The 13,279-nt window shown below is 45.0% G+C and overlaps 1 protein-coding gene across 4 annotated transcripts in view; it reads left to right on the forward strand.

The window, feature by feature from the left end:
* The window catches only part of LOC140489335 (epidermal growth factor receptor kinase substrate 8-like protein 1), a 107,541-nt gene that overhangs the window by 65,259 nt on the left and 29,003 nt on the right, over window positions 1–13,279 (forward strand). For all 4 annotated transcript variants that reach the window (XM_072588777.1, XM_072588779.1, XM_072588778.1 and 1 more), the window contains 5 exons: window positions 639–700; window positions 1,503–1,638; window positions 7,678–7,766; window positions 10,910–10,984; window positions 12,698–12,843. In XM_072588777.1, the coding sequence (XP_072444878.1) occupies window positions 639–700; window positions 1,503–1,638; window positions 7,678–7,766; window positions 10,910–10,984; window positions 12,698–12,843 (508 nt within the window). The remainder of the gene's footprint in view (window positions 1–638; window positions 701–1,502; window positions 1,639–7,677; window positions 7,767–10,909; window positions 10,985–12,697; window positions 12,844–13,279) is intronic.

A 13,279-nucleotide genomic window follows, 5' to 3' on the forward strand; every position in this document is an offset into this window, starting at 1 on the left:
AGGGACCTGGGTTTGATGCCAGCCTTGAGTGACTGTCTGTGTGGAGTTTTCATATTCTCCCCGTGTCTGCATGGGTTTCTTCCCACAGTCCAAAGATGTGCAGCCCAGGTGAATTGGCCATGCAAAATTGCCCATAGTGTGAGGTGCATGAGTCAGGGGAAAATGGGTCTAGGTGGGTTACTCTTTGGAGGGTTGGTGTGGACTTGTTGGGCCAAAGGGCCTGTTCCCCACTGTAGGGAATCTAATCTAATCTAAACTCCGTTAAGTATCGACCCAGAATCCTCAAACATTCCTCATTCAGCCTCCCCATGTCTGCATGGAGTTTCCTCTGGGTGCTCCAGTTGCCCCCCACAGTCCAAAGAATGTGCAGGATGGGTGGATTGGCCATGCTAAATTACCCATAGTGCCCAAGGATGTATACAATAGGAGGATTAGCCATGGGAAATGCAGGGTTATAGGGATAGACTGAAGGGTGTATCTTGGTAGGAGGCCCCACAGAGGATTGGTGCAGACTTGATGGGCCGAATGGCCTCTCTCTGCTCTGTAACGAATGCTATGATTTATTAAACACTTTCTCTCTGCTTGTACGCTTCAATTAATCATTGGTATGTGTTGTCAATGTTCTATATATATTGTAGAACTCAATGGGACGGGTGGAGTTCCACAAGACATATCTGAACAGAGGACAGCTCGTGATGTGGTGAGTTAGCTATTGACAGCTCAGGAGTTGGTGTCGTCACTATCCTGAACCCTACTCTATCCCAAAATGGTCAGATTTCATGTGTTTGTTGATGCATTGTGATATGCCCTGGGTTACTTCACTGCCAGCAATACTACTTATTGCTATAAGAATAATTATCTGAATAACTACAGGTATCTCCCGCTGTCTGAAAGCAGTATAGTAACAGTAAGCCAAGATGGCGTTAAAGCGAAGGTGCATTAATTTATATGGGTGAAAAATTCACCTTTTTTTGTAAAACTGAAAATCCTGTTTCCGTTTGGAAAGACAGGTACTAATGTAGGTCTTTTGTAAAAGCAAAGTGGTGTAAAGAAAACTTTCGAAAAATGGGGGATACCTGTAAATACATTGAACATGAAACCCAGGCACCCCCCAGGTGGGTGTAACCAAATCCCACTACACTATTTTGAACAAGCGATTTCTTTGGGATCTGCTCTGTATTTCCTTCAGACCAAGAGAATCCTGATCCTTGCTGTATGTGCCACCTTCGCATTGCAACAGGGAAAGATTCTTCATTGGCTGTGAAGCATCCCGTGGATGGGAAAGGCTGTATATAAATGCAAGCACTTTCTTTCCTCACAAGGCACACGTCACAGGGTGGGGGGGAGGGGGGGAGGGATACTCTGAGTCATACAGGTGAGGGGCCAGGGGGGCAGGTGGGTTGGAGCACCTGTGGGATGGGGGGGTCAAAGGTCGCCCGGAAGGTTTGCGCATTAACTTGATGTCATCGCTGAGCCCCTTTCCGTTTCACTTCCTCTTCCAGACGATTCTCAATCACATGTTCGATGATATCGAAGCCTTCATGGTGAGGCTACAGAAGACGGCTGAAGCTTTCAAGATCCTGGACCAGAGGAAGAAGAGCAGAATGGGGAAGAAGCGAACTTCCAAAGAGAGTGGGGGTATGTAAGCTCCATTGGAATCCCTGAGGCTGCTCTCCGGGGCCTGGGCAATGACCACAGGAACCAATTCCCAACCAAGTCCACCTGGGTGGCTTCACAATTGGTCACTATTCTGGATTCATGGGAGCAATCACCCAGCAAGCTTCTCTCTCTCACACACACACACACACACACACACACACACACACACACACACACACACACACACACACACACACACACACACTCTCTGTCTCACAGCACTGCTGTGGGTTGGAGTATGTGGAGGAAATAAAGGGTAGGATGGCTTTTACGAAAGACCTCAACGCTCCCAGTTGAGGCAGGCCAGCGCAAAGAGGGAAGGCAGTTTAAGGATATGCCATTTTACCAAATGGTAGATACAACAATCATATAATGCATTAAAATAACTGTGCTTAAATACAGGGAATGGTAAGTCACCATAGTCATAGAGGTCTACAGCATGGAAACAGGCCCTTCACCCCATCTTGTCCATGCCACCCAGTTTTCACAATTAATCTAGTGCCATTTGCCTGCATTTGGTCCATATACCTCCACACTTATCCCATCCATGTACCTGTCCAAATGTTGCTTAAATGACAAAATTGCACTCACCTCCGCCACTACCTCTGGCAGCCCTATTCCAGACACTCACCACCCTCTGTGTGAAAAGATTGCCCCCCGAACCCTTGTTGTATCTCTCCCCTCCCGTTAGGGTGAGACAACTAATGATGCTCTAACCAAAGGGTCACCGGTGCCTCAGGGGGACCTTGAGAAGGTGGGACCTTCGTGGTGCCCTCAGCTAGGGCAGAGATTGACCTCACTCTGTGGGTGTCAGTCTGCAACACAAACCAGCCATCCAGCCAACTGAGCTAACCAACCTCTCCCCACCCCCTATCAGTGCTGACAACTGACCGGTGTGTACCACCGAACTGGAGTTATACACTCAGGTCAAAGTTCCACAATTTCCAGCGGCTCTGACTCCTACCCAATGAGACCCATTAATCCAGTTGACCAATCAACAGGGATGGGTGGCATAGTGGCTCAGTGGTTAGCACTGCTGCCTCATAGTGTCAGGGTCTCAGGTTCAATTCTAGCCTCGGGTAATTATCTGTGCGGAGTTTGCACGTTCTCCCCGTGTCTGCGTGGGTGCTCTGGGTGCTCCAGTTTCCTCCCACAGCCCAAAACTGTGCAGGTCAGAGTGGATTGATTATGGTTAAATTACTGTGGAGTGGGGTAACAGGGAGAGGGTGAGTGTCTGGATGGGATGTGGACCTGATGGGCTGAATGGCATCTTTTCCAATGGGACAACCGTGGTTTTGTTTAATTCCCTATGGTCTGTGTTGGGACATTGAGGGAGGCCTGATCTATACATGCAGTTTCTTTACAAGTGACAGTGAGATGGTGGGACACCATTCCAATAGGAGACCAGACTTTTCATCACAGATCCCCCTTTTCCTTTCCAAATGCACTTCAGTGAGTCATAGGTATTTTCTTTTGCATTCCTTTATGGATGAGGGTTGCCCCAGCATTTATTGGCCATCCCTAATTGCCCAGAGGGCGATTAGGAGTCAACCACATCGCTGTTGGTCTGGAGTCACATGTCGGCCAGATTGGATAAGGATGGCAGATTTCTTCCCCTAAAGGACATTAGGAAAACAGATGAATTTTTTGTTTGATAATTAAGCTAGATTTTTATTCCAATTTTTTGAAATTAAATTTAAATTTCACCATTGGGTACAGTATGGTTTGAACCCATGTCCCTAGAGCTTGGTGTTTCTGGATTAGTGACTTTGGAGTCATAGAGTCACACAGCACGGAAACAAGCCCTTCGGTCCAACCAATACATGCCGACCGGTCCCACCTGCCTACACTTAGCTCATATCCCTCCAAATCTTTCCTATTCATGTACCTGCCAAATGTCTATTAAACATTGCAAATGAACGCTTATCCATCACTCCTCAGGAAGTTCATTCAACACAGAAACCACTCTGTGTAAAAAAAAATTGCCTCTCAAGTCTTTTCTAAATCTTTCTCCTCTCATCTTAAAAAAATCACCCCCCACTCTTGAAATCCCCCACCCCAGGGAAAAGACACCTGCCATTCACCTTATCCATCCTCCTCATGCTTTTATAATCCTCTATAAGGTCACCTCTCAACCTCCTAAGCTCGAGAGAAAACAATTCCCAGCCTGTCCAGCCTCTCCTTATAACTCAAACCTTCCATTCCTGGCAAAATCCTGGAAAATCTCTCCTGAAGCCTTCTCGGCTTAATAATGTCTTTGCTGTAACAGGGTGACCAGAACTGCCCACAATACTCAGAAGACTGGATGGGGATATGAATAGGAAAGGTTTAGAGGGACATGGGCCAATTGTTGCAGGGATGGTGCAGAAGGGAGGGTTTTGGATTCTTGGATAAGTGGAACTCTTTCTGGGGGAAGGTGGGACCTCTACAAACAGGATGGTCTTCACCTGAACCGGAGGGGTACCAATATCCTGGAGAGGAAATTTGCTTATGCTCTTCAAGGGAGTTATAACTAAGGCAGCAGGGGGATGGGAATCTAAACTTTAGTTCCAGTGTACAGGAGGTTGAAGGTAGTGAGGTCAGGGATAGGTTTACAAGGTCACAAGGGGGCACCAGCAATCAGGATGTTGGTTTGAAACGTGTGTACTTCAACGCCAAGAGCATCTGGAATAAGGTGGGTGAACTTGCAGCATGGGTTGGTACCTGGGATTTCGTTGTTGTGGCCACTTCAGAACATGGCTAGAGGAGGGATCGGAATGGTTGTTGCAGATTCCGGGATTTCGATGTTTCAGCAAGAACAGAGAAGATGGTAAATGAGCGGGGGTGGGGGTGGGGAAGGGGGCGGTGGTGTGTCATTGTTAATCAGGGGTAATATTACAGCAGCTGAGAGAATGTTTGAGGATTCATCCACTGAGGTAGTTTGAGTTGAGGTTAGAAACAGGAAAGGAGAGGTCACCCTGCTGGGAGTTTTCTATAGGCCTCCGAATGTGTCTAGGGATGTAGAGGAAAGAATAGAAAAGATGATTCTCGATCTGAGCGAGAGTAACAGTGTAGTTGTTATGGGGGACTTTAACTTAAGACCATAAGACATAGGCGAGGAGGTAAGGCTATTTGGCCAATCGAGTCCACAATGTCTGATGGGCGTTTCAACACCACTTACCCGCACTCTCCCTGCCTCCCTTAATTCCTTGCGAGATTAAGAATTTATTAATCTGAATTTTATCAACCTAACTTCCCCAATGTTGACTGGGAATACTATAGTTCAAGTAGTTTAGATGGGTCAGTTTTTGTTCAGTGTGTGCAGGAGGGTTTTCTGACACAGTATGTAGACAGGCCAACAAGAAGCGATGCCCTATTGGATTTGGTACTGGGGAATGGACCCAGCCAGTTATTAGATTTGGAGGTAGGTGAGCACTTTGGCAATAGTGACCATAATTCAGTTATGTTTACAATAGCAAACATTGGATCGGGTATATACCACAGGGAAAGAGGTATAACTGGCGGGAAAGGCAATTATGATGTGATTAGGCAAGATTTAGGATGCATAAGATGGGGAAAGAAACTGCAGGGGATGGACACACTTGAAGTGTGGAGCTTATTCAACGAACAGATACTGTGGTTCCTTGATAAATATATATCTATCAGGCATGGAGGTAAGTTGTTGAGAGAGGGAACCATGGTTCACTAAAGAAGTTGAAGCTCTTGTCAAGAGAAAGTAAAAGGTTCATGTGCAGATGAGGCATGAAGGCTCAGTCAGGGGGCTTGAGAGTTACAATTTTAGCCAAAAAAAGATCTAAAGAGAGAGCTGAGAAGAGCCAGAGGGGACATGAGAAGTTGATGTTGGATAGGATCAAGGAATACTCTAAGACCTTCTATAGGTATGTCAGGGATAAAAGAATGACTACAGTAAGATTAGGGCCAATCAAAGACAGTAGCGGGAGGTTGTGTGTTGAATCTGAGGACATAGGGGAAACACTTAATGAAAACTTTTCGTTAGTATTCACATTGGAAAAGGGCAATGTTAGTGACAATACGAAAATACAGGCTACAAGTTTAGATTGAGGTTGACAGGGAGGAGCTTTTAGCAATTTTGGAAGATCTGAAAATAGATAAGACCCCTGGATGGGATTTATCCTCGGATTCTCTGGGAAACCAGGGAGGAGATTGCAGAGCCTTTGGCTTCAATCTTTATGTCATCATTGTCGACAGGAGTAGTGCCAGAAGACTGGAGGAGAGTAAATATTGTTCCCTTCTTTACGAAGGGGAGTCGGGGCAACCCTGGTCATTATAGGCCAGTGAGCTTTACTTCGGTTGTGGGTAAGGTGTTGGAAAAGGTTATAGGAGATAGGATTTATAATCATTCTGAAAGGAATAATTTGGTTATGGATAGTCAGGACAGTTTTGTGAAGGGTAGGTCATGCCTCACCAAACTTATTGAGTTCTTTGAGAAGGTGACAAAACAGATGGATGAAGGTAAAGTGGTTGATGTGGTGTATTTGGATTTCAGTAAGGTATTTGATAAGGTTCCCCATGGTAGGCTATTGCACAAAATACAGAGTTTCGGGATTGAAGGTGATTTAGTGGTTTGGATCAGAAATTGACTAGCTGAAAGAAGACAGAGGGTGGTGGTTAATGGGAAATGTTCACCCTGGAGCTCAGTTACCAGCGGTGTGCTGCAGGGATCTGTTCTGGGGCCATTGCTGTTTGTCATTTTTATAAATGATCTGGATCTGGGCATTGAAGGATGGGTTAGTAAATGTGCAGATGACACTAAAGTAGGCATGGTTGTGGATGTGCTTAAGGATGTTGTGGGACATAGATAAGATGCAGAGCTGGGCTGAGAAGTGGCAAATGGAGTTTAATGCGGAAAAGTGTGAGGTAGTTCACTTTGGAAGAAGTAGCAGGAATGCAGAGTACTGGGCTATTGGTAAAATTCTTGACAGTGTAGATGAACAGAGAAATCTCGGTGTCCAGGTGCATAAATCCCTGAAAGTTGCCACCAGGTTGACAGGGTTGTTAAGAAGGCATATGGTGTGTTGGTGTTTATTGGTGGGGGGATTGAGTTTCGGAGCACACGAGGTCATGCTTCAGCTGTACAAGACACTGGTAAGGCCGCACTTGGAGTATTGCGTGCAGTTCCGGTCACCACAATTTAGGAAGGATGTGGAAGCTTTGGAAAGGGTTCAGAGGAGATTTACTAGGATGTTGCCTGGTATGGAAGGAAGGTTTTACGAGGAAAGGCTGAGGGAACTGAGGTTGTTTTTGTCGGAGTGAAGAAGGTTAAGAGGTCACTTAATCGAGACGCATAAGATAATCAGAGGGTTAGATTGGGTGGACTGTGAGAGCCTTTTTCCTCAGATGGTGACGGCTAGCATGAGGGGCCATAGTTTTAAGTTGAGGGTGATAGATATAGGACAGATATCGGGGTAGTTTCTTTCCTCAGAGGGTAGTAGGGGGCGTGGAATGGCCTGCCTGCAACAGTAGTGGACTCACCGACATTAACAGCATTTAAATGGACATTGGACATAAGTATGGATAATAATGGAATGGTGTAGGTTAGATGGACATCAGATTAATTTCACAGGTCAGCACAACATGGAGGGCCGAAGGGCCTGTACTGCACTGTAACATTCTGTGTTCAATGTTCTATGTTGGCAAATGGGACTAGATTAATTTAGGATATCTAGTTAGCATGGATGAGTTGGACCGAAGGGTCTGTTTCCATGCTGTACATCTCTATGACTCTAAGAGGCCTCATCAATGTCCTGTACAACCTCAATACAACCCTTTACCACTGCCTCTCTCTCCAACAATTGCACCTCCAACATCAGTAATACAATGCGGTGTCGGTCTGGATGTTTTTTGTGCTAATGTCATAGAATGAACTTGAACTGGAAGACCTGGTGATATAGTCTTAAGTCTAAGACACTCAATGGGTGAGGCTTTCTGTGTTTTGTGTTTGTATTATATCCACAATGTCGATTTACACCTGAAACCAAATTCTCCTGTTGATTTCAGAGGGTCTCCTGACACTGAGAGCACGGCCCCCGACCCAGGAGGAATTTGTCGATGTCTTTCAGAAGTACAAATACTCCTTTAGCCTGCTGGTAAGCAACTCTGCAGCTTGCAAAGTCCAAACTCTTTCAAAAGGGCTCGGTGTTATCAAATCTGGTTAGATACAAAAAACCTGCAGAAGCTGGAATCCAAAGCAGATAGGCAGGAGGCTGGAAGAACACAGCAAGCCAGGTGGTGGAGATATTTCGGGGGTACCCCTTCTCAGGACTTGGGGGTGGGGGTGGGAGGAGCTGCAGATAAAGGGGAGGGTGGTGGGGGCAGGGTGGTGCAGTGGGGATAGGTGAAGACAAGTAGAGGGTATGACCTGTTTTTAATCAAATGACAAAGTTCATTTTGTCAATGCAGACTGTCACAGCAAACAGGGCTAGAAGCAAATGACTTAAGTCAGAGCTAAAGGTCAGCACTGAAATACCTAATCAGGGTGTTGACACTGTGGGTTTAATCTTTTCCTGGCAGCAACCCAGCCTCGCAGTTTCATTTCAAATACCAAGAGACTGCCAAGACTTGCTGTTAATGATTTCCACATGCGATATTAAATGGTTATTCTGGTTAAACTGTAGAGGGAGAAAGTAGGAGATAAATAGAGAGAGAGAGGAAGAAGAAGGAGAAAGAAAGATACAGAGAGAGAGAGAAAGTAAGAAAGAGATAGAGAGAGAGAGGGGCAGGGAAAGAAAGAAAGGGAAAAAGAGAGAGAGGGAGCTGTGGTCTTGAGATTCATGGTCTCAGAACCAACTTTGGGGCACGTAGTATTTATAACAGTGATCCTTACTCAGCACAGAATCACAAGGAATAACCCTCAGCCTGCTGAATAAATATCGTCCCAATGGATTGCTCAGAATCCGACCTTTACCCACAGCTGAATGTGTAATGTGACCTGGTATATTCACACCCTGCTGAATGTGGGAAACTTGTCAAATTATAGACTTCAAATCTCACTGTTCACTCTCTGTTAGCAAGAGAGTAGTTGGGATTCAATCAGATCAGATATTAGTGATTGGGTTAGCGATGGGGTTAAATACTTTCTCTGATGTTTGGAATCTAGGACCAAATCCATCCAAGATGCTTGTCAGCACCCTCTTTCTCTTTCTCCCTTTCTTTCTTCCCCAAACCCTCTCTTTCTATATCGCTCTTGCTTTCTCTCTCTCTCTCTTTCTTTCTCCTTCCCCTTCCTCTCTGTATGTCTGTCTGTCTCTCTCTCCAACTTTCTCCCTCTCCATCTCTCTTACTTTCTCTCTGTTACTTTGCCTCTTTCTTCTTCTTCCTCCTCCCACCTTACTCCCTCTAACTCTCCCTTACTTTCTCTTTCTTTCTTTCTCCTTGTCCCCAGCTCTCTCTCTCTGTACCTCTATTTCTCTTACTTTCTCTCCCTCTTTCTTTCACCCACCTCTCCTTGCTTTATCTTTCTCTCACTTGTTCTCTCTCTCTTTCTCTCTCTCTCTGTCTCTCTCTCTCTCTGTCTCTCTCTCTCTCTCTGTCTCTCTGTCTCTCTCTCTCTCTCTGTCTCTCTCTGTCTCTGTCTCTGTCTCTCTCACTCTCACTGTCTGTCTCTCTGTCTCTCTGTTTCTCTCTCTCTCTTTCTCTCTATCTTGGCTGCAGCATGACACGTGTTTAAGGTACAAAAGCAGAAATTGCTGGAGAAACTCAGCAGGTCTGGCACTGTCTGTGGAGAGAGAAAGCAGAGTTAATGTTTTGTGCCCAGTGACCTTTCTTCAGAACTCTCTGGGTCACTGCACCCTAAATGTTAACTCTGTTTCTCTCTCCATAGATGCTGCAAGACTTGCTGAGTTTCTCCAGCAATTCCTGATTTTGTTTCTGGTTTCCAGCATCTGCAATTCTTTGATTTGTTTTGTTACATGTTTTAGGTGGTCCTGCCTAAACTCCCAATAAAAGGTTCATCAGGTCAGACTGTCTATAATTCCTTACAGTTTAGATTAAAAAGTCTCCTTACTCAGATAATAATCCAGGTAGCGAATGAAAATGTCACCCAGATGCTGATGCAGAGACCTCTGATGTTGTGCTTACATTATGTAACTGTAGGAAAATAGAGCTTTTCTGTCCATTAGCCCTTCCTGTACCTGACAACATAGAGGAAGCTTTAGTCTGTATCTAACCCCGTGCTGTCACTGTCCTGAGTGTGTTTGATGGGGATAGTGTAGAAGGAGCTTTACTCTCTATCTTGCCCTGTGCTGTCACTGTCCTGATTGTGTTTGATGGGGATAGTGTAGAAGGAGCTTTACTCTCGATCTAGCCCCATGCTGGAGTGTTTTATGGATCAGTGTAGAGGAAACTTTCTACCTAAGCCAATGCTGTATCTATCCTGGGATTGTTTGATGGGGGTAATGTCAAGGGAACTTTACCTTCAGTTTAAATGAGTAGAAGGAGATTTACACCCATTTTTGACAGCAAATTCGATGATTTTATAACAAGTGCTTTGAAGGTATAGGTGCATACTGTACCTTTAGGAGACTGGAAGCTGGCACGGACTTAGAGAGACACAGAGTATGCTGAAAGAATTTAAAATGTAACATTTGACTGTGAAATCAATAGTGCAGATGAGTTGCCATGATACAAAACAAATTCAAACTTGGCCAATCAGTTTAAATTATGCCCCAAGATACCAAAAATCCAATTGAATTTGAATTTAGTATTTTAATGGCATCAAATCAATGAAATGATCTGATGTTTTGGGGTATAAAACTGAACATCTTGAATAGTTAGGGGGAGAACTGCCAAGCGACCATCAAACAGACCGCCAGTAGAACAGCTCTCTGAAAGGTATTTATCATAAGACGTTTGTGCAGCGGAACACCAAAGTCTACCAAAAGGAAACCTACAGAGAACGCGCGATGTCTGAAGACTATACCTGGATTTAAAATTGATTTTGCCATAAACTTAAGAGGGAATTTATTGTAAAGTGGGAGCTGGAAATAGTTGTTTAATGTGTTCTTTTGGACTTAAAGAATAAAATGGTTAATTTTTGCTTTAAATAGAGATCTCTAGGGATAGTCCTTTGCCCCTCACAGATTACAGTGTGAGGTGAGCTTCTCTGTGCGTCAGGTTTAAATTCACAGAGGGGTTTACCTCGTGTCGTAACACAAGCGAGATGAAGAATATTTAAGCAGATGATTTGAACCTGACCCCAGGATTTTTCCACGATGATTTTGTTCTTTTTTAGGCTCGGGTGAAGAACCACATTGTCAATCCCAGTGCGACCGAACTAATCCACTTCCTGTTCACGCCCCTCGACATGGTAAGAAAGTGGCTTTCTACAATTCCTGCTTTGTGCCCCTCTGACCCATGCTCCATCCTCCTGTTAGACATGGGGACTGCAGCATTGCCTCCCAGTTATGCTAAGCCAAGAGGATCTTGGGAAAATTTCCATGACAGCAGCAGAAGGGTGGGGGTGGGGGGGCATCAGCAACCCCACCCCCTCTCATGATGCCAGCAATGAAGGGGGTTGTGGGAGGGTGAGGATGAGAGGGTGAGTGAGAGGTAGCCACTTTCCTGTGGCTCTCCAGGCTGAGTGAGACAAGGAAGAATGAGTAGATTGCCTTCCCTGAAGAGTACCTGTTTCAACATCACTCACAAGACCACAAGAAACTACAAAGAGTTGTAAACCCAGCCCACACAAACCAGCCTCCCATCCATTGACTCCATCTATACTTTCCACTGCCTCGGGAAAGCATCCATCATCATTAAAGACCACCCCTCCCCACCCTGGTTATATCTCTTCCATCGGACAGAAGGTACAAACATTTGAAAACATGTACCATCAGATTCAAGAACAGCTTCTTCCCTGCTGTTGTCAGACTTAAGTGTAGACCACTCCTTATGTTAGAGTTGATCTTTCTCCGCACCTTCTCTGTAGCTGTAACTCTGTATTCTGCATCCTGTTCTATTACCCTGATGTTCTTATGTAAAGAGCTATCTGGGCCGACATGACACCAATTGTTAAAGTTCACTCAAGAACGCAACTCTTAAATCTTCTAGGATTTGCATATGAAAGAACTGAAACCAACATGCCCATTCTAAAAGATGAGAGACTTAACAAACAATCCAGGTCTTTTTCAATATATAGTTTCAGTTACATCACACTGTAAATGTTTGCTATATATCCTGTGTCTTACGATCTTATACTCCACAACCACCTGATGAAGGAGCAGCACTCCAAAAGCTTGTGCTTCCAATTAAATCTGTTGGACTATAACCTGGTGTTGTGTGATTTTTAACTTTGTATACCCCAGTCCAACACCGGCATCTCCAAATCAGTACTAATATAAGGTTTGATTTGTCTGCATAGCATGCAAAACAATACTTCTCACTGTACATGTGAGAATAATCAATCAAATAGCATCCACTACTGACACCAGCTTTCAATTCTATACTTACTGAATTTAAACTCCATCTGACCTAGATGGTGGGATTTGAACTCATGGCCCAGAGCATTAGATTGGGTTTTATGATTTCGAGTTCAGCAACATTACCACTATACCACTGTCTCTATCCTTATTCCTGATGAAGGGCTTTTGCCTGAAACATCGACTCTCCTGCTCCTCAGATGCTGCCTGACTTGCTGTGCTTTTCCAGTACCACATTCTCGACCCGTGCTAAGTTGCCCACAGCGTTCAGGGATGTGTAGGTTAGTCGGGGGCAAATATAGAGTAATAAGGTGGGGTAATGGGTCTCCATGGGATACTCTTTGGAGGGTCAGTGTGGACTTGTTGGGCTGAATGGCCTGTTTCCCCAGTGTACGGATTCTATGATGATCTTATAGCATGTTGCTGTGAGTGTGCTCCATTGGTGGAGGGTGTGAATGCTTACGATGCTGTTCGAGGTCACTGTCAGGGGAGACCTACCATCTTCAAGTTGGTACAGGGAGGACCCCTCCTTCTATTTATCTGGGCAAGTTGTTGGTGAAATGGAGCCAAGGGTTTTGACCCTTCATCTCTTTCCTCCCGCACAGATGGTGCAAACAGTGGGTCAGCATGTTGCCAGATCGGTCACCACGCCATTCCTCACCAACGATGCCGTCCACCTCTTGAAGAACACGCTCAATGAGACAGAGATGGCACAGTGGCAGTCGATGGGAGACTACTGGACAAAACCCAGGTAGGAGCCATCCACCATAGTGCCCACATTCAGTCAACGTTCCGGCTTCCCAAATGAAACAGGGATGTAGGGAAAGTTGAACGTCACAGGAAGTGGAGATGTTCAAACCAGCAGGAAGGAGCTAACAATCTGGAACAAAGAAAAAGGAAATTGCTGGAAAGACTCTGCCTGGACTCGAAACGCCGACTCCATTTCTCTCTCCACAGACACTGTCTGACCTGTTGGGTTTCTCCAGCACTTTCCTGTTGTGCATCTAACATTCTAGGATTATTTTCTTGAGAGTGGGGCAGACATGGAAAGGTATTTCGAAACGTGAAATGTTTTGGTAGACAAAGACGTAGCAAACATTGTTTCGGATTTGGGCAGAGTCAAAACGTGTACTCTGCTCGCAAAATGTAGCTGTGGAAGGAACTAAGAGCTTACACTTGACCACAGA

The sequence above is a fragment of the Chiloscyllium punctatum genome, chromosome 18 (genome assembly GCF_047496795.1).
Source record: "Chiloscyllium punctatum isolate Juve2018m chromosome 18, sChiPun1.3, whole genome shotgun sequence".
NCBI lineage: Eukaryota > Metazoa > Chordata > Chondrichthyes > Orectolobiformes > Hemiscylliidae > Chiloscyllium > Chiloscyllium punctatum.